This window comes from Chanodichthys erythropterus, chromosome 4 (assembly GCF_024489055.1).
Source record: "Chanodichthys erythropterus isolate Z2021 chromosome 4, ASM2448905v1, whole genome shotgun sequence".
Taxonomy (NCBI): Eukaryota; Metazoa; Chordata; class Actinopteri; order Cypriniformes; family Xenocyprididae; genus Chanodichthys; species Chanodichthys erythropterus.
Window position 1 is genome coordinate 19,808,311 of NC_090224.1, and position 18,720 is coordinate 19,827,030.

Genomic DNA, 18,720 nt, shown 5'->3' on the forward strand with positions numbered 1-18,720 from the left:
CAAACTGAGAGAGATCATCATTTGAAACGTTGAATCAACTTTCAGTTATTTACCGCGTCCAGGTGTGTCTCTTTTTTATCTTAAAATTGGTTATAGTTGCTCTTTAATCACAGGGTACAATAATATGAATCTATAGATTTTATATTCTACTGAACATCTGACATTAAACTCAGATCTCACATGAGACGTTTTTGGCTGGTTCCCCTTTCTGAGTCATGTGTTTTGAAGTGATTTCAGAGGGAGAGATGTTGTAATTCTGCTGATCCAGAACGTCTTTCTGTGTGGTTGTGTTCTGAACCTGAACGTCTCCACGTAAAGTCAGATGTCATTTAGTTGTGTGTGGACGCACCTGAGTGCTCTAAGCTTTCTCGAGGGCTCTTCTGTAGACAAACATCTTCACAAAACATCTGCTTACCTCAGCAATATTACGAAAGAAGCGAATTCAACTTCGTCCTGACATCCTTTAAAGGGTTAGTTCACCCAGAAATAAAAATTCTGTTATTAATTACTGACCCTCGTGTTGTTCCACACCCATAAGACCTTCAGAACACAAATTAAGATATTTTTTGATGAAATCCGATATATGACTCGTCCATAGGCAGCAATATAATAACCACTTTCAAGGTCCAGAAAGCCACTAAAGACATTGTTAAAATTGTCCAGTTGACTGCAGTGGTTCAACTTTAATTTTATGAAGTAAAAACAAAACAAAACAAAATTTAAAAAAATAATGACTTTACTCAACAATATCTTCTCTTCTGTGTAATTCTCATGCGTTGTTTATGTTCAGCGCATCCAGGTTCTCATTATTGATTATTTGATTGACAATGACAATTTGACAATTTGATTGATAATGCCGAATCCGCCATTTTGTCGGACAAAGCAGTCAGGGGAGTTTGTAGATTAATGTCAGCAGACTTGAACTTGAAAAATGGTTGAAACAACAAAACTTCTGATGTTAATTCATGTTTATTTGATGCTATAAATGAGATGTTCAGTTCATGTGCCACTTGAGCTGAGGCGCTACAGCAATCTGACGCGACACATTAAAGGTGCAATATGTACGATTTTTGCAGTAAAATATCCAAAAACCACTACGTCAGTGTTATATATTTTGTTCACTTGAGTAGCCTACTTAAAATATCCCAAATGTTTCCAACTATTTGTAAATCGTGAGAAAATTGCAATTTTAACCAAGGCTCCGGGATGTATTAGCTACATTTTATTTTGTAAAAAACATGGAAACATCAAAGATGCTTTAATATATTACATTTTTTATTAGTCAAGGGAACAACTGTTTGGTTACATTTATAGACAGAAAACTAATTATTGTTATATAGCTCAACACGTTTAGTCTTATTGTTTAAATCTAATTTTCTTGAGTACTATGCTTTACCATGCCTCAGAGAAAAACACTATTTTGTCAAGTAGCTAACAGCATAATCAAATACAGCTTTATTTTTAGTAACAGTAATACAGCATTTTCTCCATCATACAATACATTTAAAATTAATTTCATGCCATTTATCAACACAAGCCATCCAGCATTTAATATCATATTGTAAAACCGATCTTACTGCAGTGTGTAACAGTGTCTCACAGCAGCCGCCGAGCGAACGCACAGAGTAACGTTATAACATCATTTTCAACACTCTCAAATGTATCTAATATGATAAACAGAGCTGCGTTACCTCATACTCATGACCGGGAAAGTGGAAGCGGCACCGGCGACTGTGTCATAATAAAAGTCCCGCTGCTCGTGAGGCGTGTGTTGATCAATCGCTCCAGCTCCTCGTTCAGCTCCACAACACTCGCTCCTGCTCTGCTCCATACTACAGTAACGTTAATAATCTCATCCATGAACATGATTTCTTCCCGAGTCCTATCCCGATTGTTTCCACCGGCTGTGATGTGAAGACCACATGTCCCAAGAATCCACGCTCAAACTTGGCATCATCAAGCTACGCCTTTGTTTTGAATAGGCCTCAAGTGACCTCTAGCAGACAGAAATCTTACATATTACACCTTTAAAGAGCCACAAATTGGTATTTATTGTTTAAATTTATTTAAAAATGACTTTTAACATTAAAAGTAACCTGCTCTGTCTTGTCTGTTGACGCGTCGTCAGTGTCCACTTTGCTCTGCGATGTATATTTCACTGATTTTTGTGTGAGATCAGCATGGCTTGTGGGACATAGCAACAGTAACTAAAGGGGGCGGGTCTTTGCGAATGGTCAGTTACACAGAAGAGAAGATATTGTTGGATAAGGTTGTTATTTATTTATTTTTTAATCTTTTTTTTTGCGCAAAAATGTATTATAGTTGCTTCAGAAATTTAAGGTTGAACCACTGTAGACACATGGACTATTTTAACAATGTCTTTAATATAGGGCTTTCAAATGATTAATCGTGATTAATCGCATACAAAATAAAAGTTTGAGTTTGCCTAATATATGTGTGAGTACTGTGTGTAATTATTATATATATATATATAAATACACACAAATTAATGTATATATTTAAGAGAAATATGTTATTTATGTGCAAAATATTTTTATTTATATATAATATAAATTATATAAAAATATAAATAAATACATATACTTGTAAATATTTCTCAAATATATACATGAATATGTTTGTATTTATATATACATAATAATTATACACAGTACACCCACATATATTAGGCAAACTCAAACTTTTATTTTGTATGCGATTAATCATGATTAATCGTTTGACAGCCCTACTTTAATACCTTTCTGGACATTGAAAGTGGTGGTTAAATTGCTCCCAGATTTCATCAAAAATATCTTAATTTGTGTTGTGAAGATGAACGAATGTCTTACGGGTGTGGAACGATATGAGTGTGAGTAATTAATGACATTCTTTTCAATTTTGGGTGAACTAACCCTTTAATTGCAGTGGAGTGTTGACATATAAATAGGCCTTATCATTAAAAACGGCCATTTATGCAAAAATTGAAATAAAAATATAACCCAAATGAAGCAAATAACTTATGAAGTGAAATAAATGTTAGCTGCCTCTATCTATTTATCTATCTATCTATTGGATTAGGATCTGGGGAATTTGGAGGCCAGGGCAACACCTTGAACTGTTCCTCAAACCATTCCTGATCAATGTGTGCAGTGTGACAGGGTGCATTATCCTGCTGAAAGAGTCCACTTCCACCAGGAACACCATTGTCATGAAGGGCTGTACCTGGTCTGCAACAATGTTAGGTGGCATATGTCAAATATACGTCCACATGGATGGCCGGACCCAGAGTTTCCCAGCAGAACATTGTCCAGAGGCTTGCTTGTTGTCATCCCAACTGATCCTGGCACCATCACTTCCCCAGGTAAACGGCACACACGTACACTGCCGTCCATGTGATGTAAAAGAAAATGGGACTCATGCTCGTGAGCTTATCGACGGTGGACAAGGGATGGTCATCATAGGCATTCTGATTGGTCTACAGCTCTACTGCACCATACGCAGCAGATACACTGTGTGTTGTGACACATTCCTCTCATAAACATCATTCAAATTTGTTGGCTCGGTCCAGACGGGATAGTCTTCACTGCCCTTGTGCATCGATGAGCCTTGAGTGCCCAACACCCTTTCGCCGGTTTGTGGTTTGTCCCTCCTTGGACACTGTTGGTATATTCTCAGCACTGCTGACTGGGAGAAACGCACATGCGTTGCCGTTTCAGAGATACTCTGACCCAGTCACCTTGCCATAACAATTTGTCCCTTTTCATGGTTTGTTTACCATCTAATCTATCCAGACCTTAATATGTGGCCGATGATCAGTGATATTCACTTCACCTGCTGGTCATGATGTTGTGGCTCATCAGTGTATATACACTAATTCAAAACTTCTAAACATAAACACTGTAGACTATAGCTATCTAAATGAGGACATGCAATAGACATCCACTGTTTTTAATTCAATTTAATATAGATTAAAGTAAACCCAGACAGCAAACTTTAAAAAGGGGACTGGTTTGATGGGGTGATATGGGTCCGCTGTGGGGAAGCCAGGTGGTCTGAACCAAGTCTTTAAAGTGGGCAGAGTGGGTCGCCTCTTCAAACGCTGCAGGAGCTCAGCTGCCTGGCCTACTGCTCTTCTCATTTAAACCCAAGAGAGAGAGAAAGAGAGATTTGCTGCTTTAGGTGAGGGGGAAGAGGCAGGACAAAGAGAGAGAGAGAGAGAGAAGGTGGGTAGGTATGTGAGAAAGAACCGATGCAAAGCTCAGCTGAAGAGGGGGAGGAGATTAGAGGTCAGATGTGAATTCAACAGAGAACATGGCCTAAAAACCCCATGTTTTGTCTTGGATATATTTGGACTGGGGGAAAAATGTGCGCTACTGTGCTTTGAATCATTTATAGTATACATATATTCTATATATATTGGCAGATAAGAAAAGATGAACATATATATGTTCATATACATGCTATATATATTGGACATAACCTTATAGCTCAATTTACTTTGACAAAATACAGTTATTTGACATAAAATACACGTTGCTACAATGCAGAGAAATACAATTCAATGAAAGCGTTGTAAAAATCACAATTATCACAAATGAATTCATCAGCACAATGATTCTTTTTTTCTTTTATATGAAAACCTGCAAATCGTCGATATGTTTTCGCTGTTGTTTATAGTGTTTATGTGCAGGTCACTTGATACCTTCTGGCACAGAAAAGGTTTCATGAAATGTTCGTTTCTAATTCACGTGACAAGCTTAAAGGGGCAATGATCACAGCTTTTTTTTTTTTTTTTATTATTATTGAAAAAGCTAATAATCATCCAAAAAATATCATATCATGTATTATTTGATTGAAGCATAAATATTTTCTCTTCCATGAATAATATATATTTTACAGTGCTTAAAAAACTAATATATATATGTATATATATATATATATATGGATTTTATGTATTCTTTCGTGTCAGAAAATTCTTAATTGCTATGCATTTTAAACAGTATGTTGCCTCATAACGCATATGGTGTGTCTTGAGTTTTACTACGTCACTGTGGATATTATTAAAAATAAATAATTAGGCTAATTTGTAAAGATATATTGGTAATGTCGAGATGTCGAGGAAAAAACACGTTCAGGGGATATATTTGGTTATATTAAACATGTAAACTTTATTTTTATATAAGTTGTGCATATTATAATATGTAATTAACCTAAATATGACATATTTAAGATTTATGTGTATTTTATAAGGAAAGAAAAACACGAACAAACGTAATAAACATGCATTGTGCACATGCACAAGCAAATCTTTGGAGTTTTGTAGCAAAACAAAATCGATCTTCTTTTAAATTTCCTTTAGTTTTTGGAAAGACATTACCAGTATTTGGTAAATATAGCCTACATTTAGCGATAAAGGGAAAAAAGAATAAAATAAAAAAAAAAAGAATGTTTACATGAGAACTTTGGCCTCTTCCCCAAACTGAAGCTGAAATTGATAGGATAAAAGTCCTCTGTCTTTACGTATTCTTGATTCCCAATCACCTCAGATAAAATAATAGAAAAGAGAAGTTTGATATATTGTTTTTCATTTCTATTTCGTTAGATTTTTGTTTGAAAGCGTTTGAGTCGTTTAATTTTGTTTACGCAAATGATGATGAACAGTTTAGAAATAAAAATAAGTATCTTTAAAGTATATACTTTTTTATAATTAATGAGACATGAAAAATAAAATAAGCATAGGCCTATACAATTCAGTTCGAATCTTTATTAAGTCAAATCTGTTCGTGGAGCTCATGAAGAAATATGTAAAGGTACAGTTAGGCTGATGATTTTTATCATCATTCATTCAGACCTCACCTCATTTCACATCACTGCAGGGAATTTTTCAGATTATCTTTTTAACTTACACATTTTCAAATGCAACGGCAAACTGATTAGATACATGTATTTCCACACAGCCAGAGGCTTTCTGTCTAACTATTAGCATCATTTCAGTCCTTCAATAACATTAATTGCGGGAGACTGCAGAAGAAAGGCTGTTTAAGTGCTCTGTCACTTGCGTTGGACCTTTCACCTCATCACAGGCTGGAATGCGTCCTCGACAGCGCCACGGTGCCACATGTACACCTGGAGATTCACCAGGACAAAATAAAGAAGATTAAACAAAGAAGGTCTCGTGGTTGCGTGCTTTCCGATTGGACCTCTGAGCCACAAACATCCAACAACTGTTTAATGAGTTCATGAAACCTTTAATACAGGTGGTTTAACATATTTTAAATACTAAAGCTTATCAACATAAACAAAGTAATAATATAGGCAATAAAATAATGTCTGCATGCTTGTATTTTACGCAATCGATTAAAATCTGTTCTTTGTTGTTTTGGAAGGTCTGCTAAATTCCAGTTCGCTTTTTCCACATTAAAGTCATCTAATGAACTCGCTGTATCCCTATGCTGCACAAGTTTAAATGTAGAAAACTCGTATGATTTATTTGCATCATTGCATTGCACTGCGCGCCACGCGCCACGCGCTCCTCTCACCCGTTCCAAACGTTTCATGACATTTTTTTTTGGAAATAATGCAACTGTTTCAAGACTTGTATTTTCAGTTGCGTTATAAACATGAATTGTTTTGCATTTTCCTTCCCTGTGGACGACTAAATAAAATATCCCCTTCAGTTCTTTATCTTGCCTGACGCGGCCAGAGAAAAATCCGTTTTTCGAAAAAACATTTTCAGTGTTTAATTGTCTCTTCCATATGGACTCATTTGAATCACAAGAACGCGCCAAAGTTAAGACCTTATCAAACAAAAACAGACGGAATTTAAATGATCAAGAAGGAACTCGAATAAACGCTTTTGTGGATCCTGTAAAACATGCTTTGATTTTATGATTTCACAGACAATTTCTTATTTCATTATAAAACACTAAACTAGCACATATCGATTGATTACCTGGCATATTTTGTGCGCTTTCATTTCCAACTTCTGCCTTTGACTCCTCAGGCAAAAAAAAAAAAAAAAAAATGCAGGAAATATAGGAATATTCACAACTTAGAAACTTTCCTTCACTCGCTCTTTTTTACACAAAAACACAAATTGCACGTTTCTCTCTGCGGACTGTGGAGCTGGAAACACACGGCTGTGTTTTGTGCTGTTGGCCATGCCCTCTGACTTCATATTCTACAGGGGTAAGGGGTCCTCAATTTGCATACTGAAAAATACCACACTTATAGGCACGAATTTGAAATATACTACGACATCTTCTTGTAAGTAACGCAAATAGGCCTACGCGTAAGCAATAATGTACTAAACCGGTAGTTTAAGATTAGTTTTAAGAGTTTATAAAGTTTTATACTTGTGTATAGATTAAAAAGAAACAATTTAGACTTTTTCGCCAATTCGGTTTTGCTTCGGTTTAATTAGAACGCACAGAGTTGCAGTTCATATTGATGGTTTTCATTATTTCAAACCAAATGAATATCACATTCTTCTGATTTTTAGCACAAACCGTGAAAGTGAAATTGTAGAATAAGCTTTGACATCATACATGTCAAACTGAGCTCTCAAGTTTGTATAAAGAGAAATCTCCGATCATGTTTGGAGGAGAATTCAGATTGTGAGCGCCACTTATCATAATGCGAAAGCTCGGATAGATTGATGTAAAAAAAAAAAAAAAAAAAGCTGACGCCACTTGGAAGCTCAAAATGATACAAATTTGCTTTCTGCTGGCATTCTTTGTGTATCTTTTGCTCCGCGAGTATTTTCTTCAATTACTAGGATGTCAATGGCTCGTTTGGCTCGTTGCTCCGCCCCTCGCGTTTGTCGTAAAGCAGCAGTCTGACGGGAATAAGGCAGAAATAAGAGCGTCCAGGACTCGCCTCTTTCTCCAGGGCGCACACTCGGACCTCAGAGAACGCGGTTACGCACGGAGGACACTTGGCGTCTGGCGGTTGCGCGCACATCCACGGGCTTGTGGCAGCTTCAGCATACTCGCTCGCGGGCTGAACCATGTCCTTTAGCCCCAAACATTCAACTCCTTTCTCAGTGAGCGATATTTTGAGCCCGATCGAGGAGACCTTCAAGAAGTTTGCAGCTATGGAGAGCAGCGCGAGCCTGGCGTCTCCTCTGTACAGACAGACTCAGGTGTCTCAGGCGAACCTGCAGCAGCACAGCATGAGCCATAACACCTACCACATGCCGCACTCTCAGTTCTCGCACAGCGCCATGGGAGGATACTGCAACGGGACTCTCGGCGCCATGGGAGACCTGCCGTCCTACCAGGAGAGCATGAGGAACGGCGCGACGGCGACGGCTTGGTACGGCTCGAACCCGGAGCCGAGATACCCGACAAGTGAGTCAGATGAAAAGGATAATTCATTCTATATCTTAACTGATGAAATGGACTATTTATTCTGTAAATCTTAACTGGTAAATATCAATGAAAACTGGCATGTTTTGAAGGTTTTTTGCCGTTTAGAATTAGCGTCTCTTTAATTCTCAAAGAGAAAAAAAACAACATTATTTGTTTACATTCTGTCAAGCTGTCAGATTAATGAGGCTTATGGAAATGTCTTGTATTTCATTCAAGTTATATATAATGCATTGCATGCAGAAACCTTGAAATAAAAATAGATAGATAGATAGTAAACATGATATTTCGGAGCTGTAAATAAATTATTAGAGTAGGGAATAATATTTCACGTTTAATTCTAGCCGCTTCTTTCTAATCATTTGTGGAATTTAGAGCCATTTCTGAGTAAAAAATCCTATAGCATTTTTTCCAATGTAAATAGAAATACATATACAATTTCCTTTCATTCCTTTCTCTTTTCGGCTTTGCACTTTTAAATCTCTTTAATTCAAATTTTTATTTCCAATCTGTTGATTTAATTTATAATAGGCCTACATATGTGGACGTATATTTCCCGTAAAACACTAATTAAAAAAAAAAAAAAATGCTAGGCCTATATGCTATAGAATATAATGATTTGTTTTTATAGCCTATCAATTATGAATTAAAATAGCCTAATTTTAGTTTCATAGTAAATAATAGGCTTTTATGAGTTGACTACGCCTCAATACTAATATTAATCTGCTTGTTCTCTCAAGTCTCCAGGTTTATGGGTCCCTCAGCGGGCATGAACATGGGAACATTACCGGGCATGGATGCAAGTAAATCTATGGTGACTTTACACGCGGCGCCGCGGAGGAAACGGCGCGTGCTCTTCTCTCAAGCGCAGGTGTACGAGCTGGAGCGGCGATTTAAGCAGCAGAAATATCTCTCGGCACCGGAGAGGGAACATTTGGCCAGCATGATTCACCTGACCCCGACCCAGGTCAAGATCTGGTTCCAGAATCACAGATATAAAATGAAGCGCCAGGCGAAGGATAAAGCGTCCCAACAGCCGGACACCGGAAACCTGTGCGCGCAACAGTCGCCGAGGCGCGTGGCAGTGCCCGTGCTCGTTAAGGACGGTAAACCGTGTCAGAACGGGTCCAGCACGCCGACGCCCGTCCATCAGCAGGTGCAGAACGTGATGGGCAGTGAGACTTTAGCTTCAGCCGAGGATCTGGAGGAAATGTCGCCCAGTCCTCCTCTGATGAACAGCCTCTCTCAGACTGACGCCGCGCTCATCGAGTACACGAGCAGCATGGTGAGCTCCAACCTGCTGTACGGCAGAACATGGTGACATCTCACCCAGCAATCACCAGAGAAACGGATCAATATGTGAATTTCCACAGACTTTTTTTTTTTTTAAATCATTTTTAAACAGTACTCGTCTGATGCAGGACCCTCATGTGAATTGTATGGATTGTAACTCTAAATCATTATTGAATGAAAAGCTTCACGCGGATGAGTGCGCGCGCGTGCGAGTGTGTGTGATGAAGACTAGTTTAGTGTGATGCCATTAATCCGACATCGTTTTTGTTGCTTTGTAAAATACAAGCTGTAGATGAAATGTTTTGTGTAAATATCTAACACTGGACAAAGAATGCTTTCTTGAAGTCTTTTGTAAGTTTAAAAGGAAAACAATAAATATGAGTGCTGCAAATATGAAAGAAACCACTGGAAGTGTAAAACCTTTTCTTTTTTTGGTTCCTCAAAAAGCAAATCAAGAGACAATTATCCGCATTATTTTTATTTAAAATACTAGTAAAAAAAAAAAAAAACTGATAACATTTGCAAATTAGACCAATGAAATCTCATTGATTACACTAAATATAATTGCAGAAATAAGATTTAGATTTAAAATACACATTTTTAATACGAATTAGCACGAATTCGTATTTTAGTTTGCGATCAATCTTGCGACATCAAAATAATTTCTCAATCTACAGCAAGATTTTTTTTTTTTACCGTTCATTTTATTAAACATTTAAGAAACAAAGTACATAAAATTAAAAGTTTTAAATTGTGTATTGACCTTTGTGTTTTGCGTTGTTAAATCAAATCTGATTTCTCGATTCAAAAGAAATAATAATCAAAAATTAAAACAGAAAGTGCAGCTTTTTATTAAAATAGGAGCAGATTTACTCGTCACTGTCATATATTCCATTCGACTCGGTTTTATTCATGTTTAATCAATTAATTCAATTTAAACAGACTCAAAATGTCGATCTGCATCTATAACTGCCAAGAGATGAGCTATGAATATTAATTTAAAGATTAAAATGCTCTACAAAAACTGACTCTGCTCACCACAGATATGAATTAGGAGTTTATAAATAGATCTACATTAAAATAAACAATTAAAATTGAGAATCTAATGAATGCCTAATAAAACACACACAAACACACACACACAAAACAGATCAAACTCAGCAGTCTTGTCTCTTATGTGTATTTCACAAGTTTTACAGGCGTATTCTTAAAAATCAGTACATGAGAATATTTTGTCAGTAAAACAAGAAAAAAAAAACAGAAAACCTTTACAAATCAATAGCCCAAAAAAGACAATGTTTGCTTGGAATAGAAAATAAGAAGCCCCCCCCCCCCCCCCCCTCATATAAGACAGAGTTCAGTTCCAGGTGTAGCGGTTTGGTGGTAGAGGAAACGCATTACCCCGTCCAGAATTATAACCCTGAAAGACAAGAGGTTTCCATGAGCACGGAGACCAATGTATGAGGTTTCATCATCAAGTGATCAGGAGTTGTTCAGACCTGCCGTTGTTGTCCACCTCTCCAGCCTCCTCCTCCTCCTCCTCGTCCTCTCTGCTGGTTCTGCTGGTACGCAGCACCCTGAGACTGCATAGACTGATCCCAACTGCTATCCTGGAACCTGTGGAGGACAAAAAAAAAAAAAAAAAAAGGGCACATTAAACACTCTCACGGAAGAAATGAAAATAAAATACACTAGAATAAAAAACTACAACCTGAGTAATAATAAAAAAAAAACAACAACAAAAAAACCCCTGAAACACCCTGATAAATACAGGTATTTTTTTGTAAAAAGAAATTAACACTTTTATTCAGCAAGAATGCATGAAACTGATTAAAGTAACAGTAATTATAATTACTCAACATTATAAATGTTACTAGTGCTGTCAAATGATTAATCATCCAAAATAAAAGTTTGTTTAAATAATGTGTGTACTGTGTATATTTACTATGTATACATTTAACAAAACACAAAATTATATATTTTTGAGTAAACAAATATATACATGTATGAGTGTGTATTTTTATAAAAACAAATACACACAGTACACACACATTTAAACTAGGGATGCACAATATATCGGTATTGGCCGATATGTGTTCATTTTTTAATATTATCTTTATCGGCCCGATAAGAAAATTTGGCCGATATATTAAAGCTGATAAATAATGGATTATTTCCTTCAGCTGAGACGCTTCAGATGCACACGGTTCACGGTTGTTTTGAATTGCTTGAAATATGATTGAAAATTACTTCAAAAAAGTGCAACAAGTGCAGCGCAAGTCTGTCATATAGGCTGCATAAACTATAATTGTGTGCTTGGGACATGGTGAAACTTTTTGTAATCAGGCTCTCAAATTATATAAAAATTTGGATTGAGTTTTATCTGCAAATATCGGTTATCAGCTTTCAAATGTAAAGAATTATCGGTATCACATGAAAATTTCATTTTGGTGCATTCCTCATTTAAAACTTATTTTGGATGCAATTAATCGTTTGACAGCACTAAATTTGACAAAACAACAACAACAACAACAAAAAAAAAAAAAATCAAATAGATGCTGTTTTTTTTTTTTTTAGCTTTCTATTAAATCAAAGAATCCTGAAAAATAAAATGCATCATTTCCACAAAATATGAAGCAGCACAACTGTTTAACATTGATAATAATCAGAAATGTTTCTTGAACAGCAAAATCAGCATATTAGAATGATTTCTGAAGGATCATGTGACACTGAAGAAATTGATGCTGAATGATGATGAAATTTCAGCTTTGATCACAGGAATAAGTTACATTTTACAATATATTCAAACCGAAAACAGTTCTTTTAAATCGCTATATTAAAAAGAGATTTAAAAATAATTTAATCGCTTATAAATTCGTTTTTTTTACTGTATTTTTGATCAAATAAATGCAGGCATGGTAAGCAGAAGAGACTTAGAAAGTCTCCAAATATTGAAAGACAGTGTACTAGTTTAACTATATTATAGATATTTCTACAGTTTCCTTAAAGGCTCAGATAATCATATTTTCTGTGTTTTTTCCCTCTAGACATCAGAAAAACCTAATCTTTCATTGTATCATTTGAAACTACAAGAAGCCCAAGCAGTACAAATAAAGAGATTTCAGCTCAAGGCGTTCAAGCAGCATTTTGAAATGCAAAGTCCAGTTCATTCTTTGATTTCCACTTCACTCCTCCGCATCAAAACTAAAGTCTCCTGAATTCTACGAATAACACGGCAGTAACCAGCGCTCGACCACAAAACCGGCTCACCTACCCACGCCTCCCAAACATCTATCGGTCTCTAAAGCAGCGATGGGGAAAGACCAGCATCCCTCATTACTGACGCAGGTCACAATCTTCCTGAGGAATCCATAATCCCTCCTCCAGGTTCATTCGGCTCCGTCCCGGACGGTTAAAGAAACTCTGCTCTAATAACTACTGACCTAAGGTGACACAGGGCCACAATGGGCTGCCGGGCCTAAAAAGTTGAACCAAAAGAAGCTGATTAGTCCCTGAAGTGGTCTGGAGCCAGAATCAATGGCGGCTCTGTGCGGCCCCTGCGCACAAGAGACAGAGAACTGCAACCGCATTAGTGCAGCCTCATTAAGCCCTGCAAACCTCTTTACGAGAACATTTGTTTAGTGCGCAGAGAAACTAATTCCAATCCGGCCCCCCCAGGAAGAACATCAATAACTCGTATCCTACACAGGAAGGGAGGAAAAGGTAACTGGAGTCTGTTTGGTTGTTTCGGATTCTTGTATTCATGAAGGCACGTATAACGCAGACCGTCACGGGTGCATTGTGGGAACACCTTGCAATAACCTTCAGGACTGAAAATATGTGGCCATGAGTAAAGAGAAAACATCTTACCTGTTATGCATTGTGGTCATCGCTGGAGGCTGTCTGGAATCTGTGAAGATGAAAACAGGTGATCAGAGTTTTATTTGTGGCAGTCCCAGTACAGAACACGTGTGCATCTGCGATCCAGACATGAAGCAGTCCTCAAATCATGCGTCTTGAGGTGTGGTTTTTCTTTTTCAAATGGCCAGACAATTTTCACCCCAGATATTTAGGACACAGCCTATAGAACCCCATAGCAACCACTAGAATACCTTAGCAACTGCATAGCACCTTAGAAACACCCTGGCAACCACATGGAACTCCCCAACAACCAATAGAATACCTTAGCAACTGCATAGCAATGCTTAAAACAACAAAAAAACAAAAACAAAAAAAAAAACACTGAAAAACAGTAATACTTTACAATAAGGTTCTATTAGTTAATATTAAAAAATGTATTGCTCATTGTTAACGCATTAAAGTATTTATCTCAATTAATATAACAAACAAAGAACACTTTTATTGTTAATGTTTGCGCAGATCCATTAAACAAAGTTTAAGGAACACCCTGGCAAGCAACCAATAGAACACCTCAGCAAATGCATAACAAAAACACCTTAGCAACATCCTAGTAACCACTATAAAACTCTGCTAAATGAAAGCAGCAATAAATGAAAGCAGCAACCACTGTACCACCTTAGTAACGCCCTAGCAACCACTAAAATTCCATAGCCATCACATAGCAGCACCAACAACCACTGAAACACCTTAGTAACATCCTAGCAACCACTAAAATACCATAGCTATCACATAGCAGCACCAACAACCACCGAAACACCTTAGTAAGGCCCTAGCAACCACTAAAATACCATAGCTACCACAGGGCAGCATTAAAGACCACTGAAACACCTTAGTGAATGCTTATTTTATTTAACAGTTTTATAGTGGTTTCTATGGTGTTTCCGTGGTTGTTAGTGAATGTTTAATTAGCACAGTTTTATTGTGGTTTCTAAGGCGTTACTAACAACCACTGAAACACCTTAGTAACACCCTAGCAACCACTAAAATTCCATGGCTATCACATAGCAGCACCAACAACCACTGAAACACCTTAGTAACACCCACTAAAATACCATAGCTATCACACTGCAGCACTAACAACCACTGAAACACCTTAGTAACACCCTAGCAACCACTAAAATACCATAGCTATCACACTGCAGCACTAACAACCATTGAAACACCTTAGTAAGGCCCTAGCAACCACTAAAATACCATAGCTATCACAGAGCAGCACTAAAGACCACTGAAACACCTTAGTGAATGCTTATTTTATTGAACAGTTTTATAGTGGTTTCTATGGTGTTTCCGTGGTTGTTAGTGAATGTTTAATTAGCACAGTTTTATTGTGGTTCCTAAGGCTTTACTAACAACCACTGAAACACCTTAGTAACACCCTAGCAACCACTAAAATACCATAGCTATCACACTGCAGCACTAACAACCACTGACACAACCTAGCAACCACTAGGCATACCATAGAAACCACTTAACACTCAAAACACCTTAGAAACATCCTGGCAACCAACTGGAACACCTTAGAAACCACATAGTGGCACTAAAACACCTTAGGACACCCTGGTAAGCACCCATAAAACCCTTACATTCTTGTATCAATTTTGGACGGGCAAGTACCACTCACAATATAATAAATCTAGTTTCAATTCAATTTGTGCTTTAATGTGGAACCTTGAATCTAAAACTACAATGATTTTCTGAAGGAGGTGCCACAACTGACTAAACAGGATAATATTTCAAATGCTACAAAAACACTTTTGAATGGGAAGTTATTAAAATGAAACTGATCAAATTCACTGACATTAAGCAGCATTTTCAGGAAGGAAAACACACAAACCAAAACAACTACCACCAAAAACCAAGCTACAGTGAACAAATAAATGAATTGAATAGAATTCATTAACCTAATTTGTATCAGCTTCTAACTTCAGGGGAAACAGTTTCAGAGATGAAGTGAATCGTGTTGTTCGGTAATATGAACAAGATTTAGTGTTGGGGGGTGGGGGACGTCAAAAGTGGCACATTTGCATTTCTTCCCGTGCTAAATGAAATAAGCATTCATCAGCCGGCGCTGCGGCGAGCTCAAGTGCTCTAGTTCCAGCGCTGCAGGTCCTTCACAAAGACAGACTTTAAAAAAAGTAGCAAGCAGCTTCTTTCCTGATCCGCCGTTGCCAAGGCGATCACCAGCTGCGGGGCTCCGAGCTGTTTGTTTTATAGGGGCAGGAGCAGAGATGAGTGCGTGTGTGCGTGTGTGTGTGTGTGTGTGTGTGTGTGAGTGTGTGTGAGTGTGTATGTATAATATATATATATAAATATATAAGAGAGGGACAAAGACAAGAACTTCAGCCCAAAAGAAAAAGCTGTCATTTACAAATGTAGGCTTGAAGGTGGAGCAAAGACGGAAAGAAAAAAAATTATTCCCCGTTTGGAAGCCAACAGGATTTTACGGATTTAAAAATAATGACCTAGGTGAATGACCTGGAATATAACAACTGCATTTATAGTAAACGTGCTTACAAAGAAAGTCTATGGATGTGGCAAGAACAGAGAGGGCTTTAAAGGGTCGTGAAACCCTAAAACATTTTGAGATGTTAACAGATATGTACAGGTTTGCACATCAATTAAAACAATAGCATTTATTATTTATTTTTCAGCGCTATTTCGTTCTTCCAAACAGTGTGTGTTTGTGTGTGTGTGTGTTAATTCGGAGTGATGATTGGCTGCCGTGGCTGGAGAGCACGCGTCTACGTCATCAGTTTCTGAGCTTTTATTCATGAGGATGAACTCATAATCAGGGCTTGGCATTATCTTTTTTGCTTAGTCACTGTGGCTAGTGGTTTTCCAAAGTTACTAGCCACTCAGCAATTTCACTGGCTACAATTTTGACAGATACCATGGGGAAAAACTGCTGTATAGATATTTTTATTTGGCAGCATGTATATTAGGCTGCTGTCACTTTAAGGCCTGATGCACGGATCCATTATACTGTTATACATGTTTTCTTTTCTCTAATCTTTACATTCATTTAAAGCAACTGACTGTGTTTATGTGAATACTCGCCAAGACTGGCATTTTGAAATTATTTTGTGTGTATTTGACTGTTTAAGTGCAAAAAGCACCAAAAAATAACTATTTAGTATTGAGAGGCAGCCTTATGTGTGCGCACTTTGGGTGTGAGAACAAAATCGATTTGACACTACACTGCACGTTTTTTAAAAAATTTCAGATGCCTTTTTAAAAGACAACAATTGAAAAATGTATATATATTATATATAAAATTCAACCCACCAAAGTGTCTAGTAGGAGTGACTGCATTACACGCCACTGCTGAAATACACCCGCATTTTGAGGGTTGGCGGGTGTTAATGTCAAGCCCTGCTTATAATCCAATCACTGTATTAGGCATGAGATTGCATTGCAGCAGAGAATTCAAATGTCACGAAAGACTGTTTCAGCGCCGTTCGTTCAGATACATGTCATAAGCAGTTATAATGTTTAAGTTGTATAATTCATCATTTGAGCAAGTAAACTTTATTAACCCCCTGGAGTCATATGGATTACTTTTATGATGGCTAGATGCACTTTTTTGGATTTAAAAATCAGGATCACCATTCACTACCATTATAAAGCTGGAAGAGCAAGGATATATATATATATTTTTAATATAACTCCAATTGTGTTTATCTGAAAGAAGAAAGGCATACACTTAGGAAGGCTTGAGGGTGATTAAATCATGGGATAATTTTCAGTTTTGGGTGAACTATCCCTTTAAATGCATAAATACAAGCTACATGGTAAACACAGTACAAGTGCTTGAATTGGTCGTAATGGAGATGTAAAGTTGGAAATGACTTCACAGAGAATGTTACCAAACATTTATAAATGACATAAGTCTTAAATGACCATAATATTGCTATACTTTTGCATATTTCAGCTGCAATGTCTTGTCCTGTTTTTTTATAGTAATGCATATACAGTAGGTATCAATGGGGCGAGACCAAAATTTTCTGTGGTGATCAACAGCATGCAACAGATGCTGTCAGATGTCCTAGACATTTAATTTGGCAGGCAATAAACACCTCCAAAAATCCAGTGTGAGATCTAATGACCAAAGAGAGAGAGAGAGAGAGAGAGAGAGAGAGAGAAGCCAGACCACCCACTTACACCTCCATTATCAAGAACTAATTCATCCCAGCTCATCTCACAACCAGTCAAACGAAAGACAAAATTACAGCCAATTCATCCTGCTCTCAATAAACACTGACTGCAGTCCACACACTGAATGTTGGGAAGTTAAAGCCAGTTGACACAAAGCCCAAATAGGATTACGCATTAAAAACACAACAGTAAACGGTGTTCTCATTAACTTAACACAGGGATTACATCGTCCCAGAGCGCAGACGTACACACAGATGGACCCTGATCTCTGTAATGAGCCTGTAATGAACCTCTACAATACAGCTTATCAATATCCATAGAATGAAGACCACAGGACTGTAATACACTAGTTGGTCCTTTAGCACCAGCTGTTTTGATTAGGGTTAACAAAAGGCTTCGGAGCGTCTCGGGAACTCTGCATTGAGCAGACACCGCAGGAGGGAGAGGGAGAAGGACAGCGAGCTGGGAAAAGTTAACGAGGATTTGCGCTCTGGCAGACAGACACACTCCACTAGAGAAACAAATCACCAGCAATGCGACTACCCGACTGACAAAACTGTTAAATTTCAGAAAAGTCTCATTTTTAGGTGAAACACAAAAGGAGATGTTTGGGGAAATGCTCATGCTGCTCTATTCAATGAAAGTGAATAGAGACTGTGGCTGTTTTAGCTCCAAAGACAAATTAAAGCACCATACACAGGGCCCTATAATTTCCGCGATCACGGAATCGCGGAATCCAGTCACAAAAACGGAATTGACAAATTCCGTGACATTCCGCGTTATATAGTAAAATTTTTGATGAATGAATTTAAAATCAGGTCAGTACACAAATTAAATTGCGATATAGACTAGTGACTGAAAATTAAACCGCAAAAAGACTATTTAAACATGAATCCTGCATGCCTGTGTGACTCTGAAATGAATGATGCGGAAGCGCAGTGTTTTCGTCCTCTGTCGCCTCACTATATGAACGCACAAATTC

At 37.4% G+C, this 18,720-nt stretch overlaps 2 protein-coding genes across 2 annotated transcripts in view; one reads left to right on the plus strand and one right to left on the minus strand.

Moving 5' to 3' along the window:
- The first annotated feature begins 8,008 nt into the window (after positions 1 to 8,008).
- Positions 8,009 to 9,690, plus strand: nkx2.4b (NK2 homeobox 4b). Its single transcript, XM_067383296.1, has 2 exons — positions 8,009 to 8,351; positions 9,110 to 9,690. Exons 1-2 carry the CDS (start codon positions 8,009 to 8,011, stop codon positions 9,688 to 9,690), a joined length of 924 nt encoding a protein of 307 aa, XP_067239397.1.
- Positions 9,691 to 10,996: 1,306 nt separating this feature from the next.
- xrn2 (5'-3' exoribonuclease 2) overlaps positions 10,997 to 18,720 on the minus strand; it is a 29,450-nt gene continuing 21,726 nt past the window's right edge. Inside the window, exons 29-31 of the mRNA XM_067384430.1 lie at positions 13,533 to 13,572; positions 11,162 to 11,279; positions 10,997 to 11,082 (exon numbers count right to left, since the gene is read on the minus strand). Of these exons, the coding sequence (XP_067240531.1) occupies positions 11,020 to 11,082; positions 11,162 to 11,279; positions 13,533 to 13,572 (221 nt within the window). The 3' untranslated portion in view covers positions 10,997 to 11,019. The remainder of the gene's footprint in view (positions 11,083 to 11,161; positions 11,280 to 13,532; positions 13,573 to 18,720) is intronic.

What these genes read in the sequence shown, in the direction of transcription:
- nkx2.4b (XM_067383296.1), top strand. Translation starts at nt 8,009, where the DNA reads ATGTCCTTTAGCCCCAAACATTCAACTCCTTTCTCAGTGAGCGATATT. An exon ending in GGAGCCGAGATACCCGACAA is followed by an intron (nt 8,352 to 9,109) that starts GTGAGTCAGATG and finishes TGTTCTCTCAAG; the next exon opens with TCTCCAGGTTTATGGGTCCC.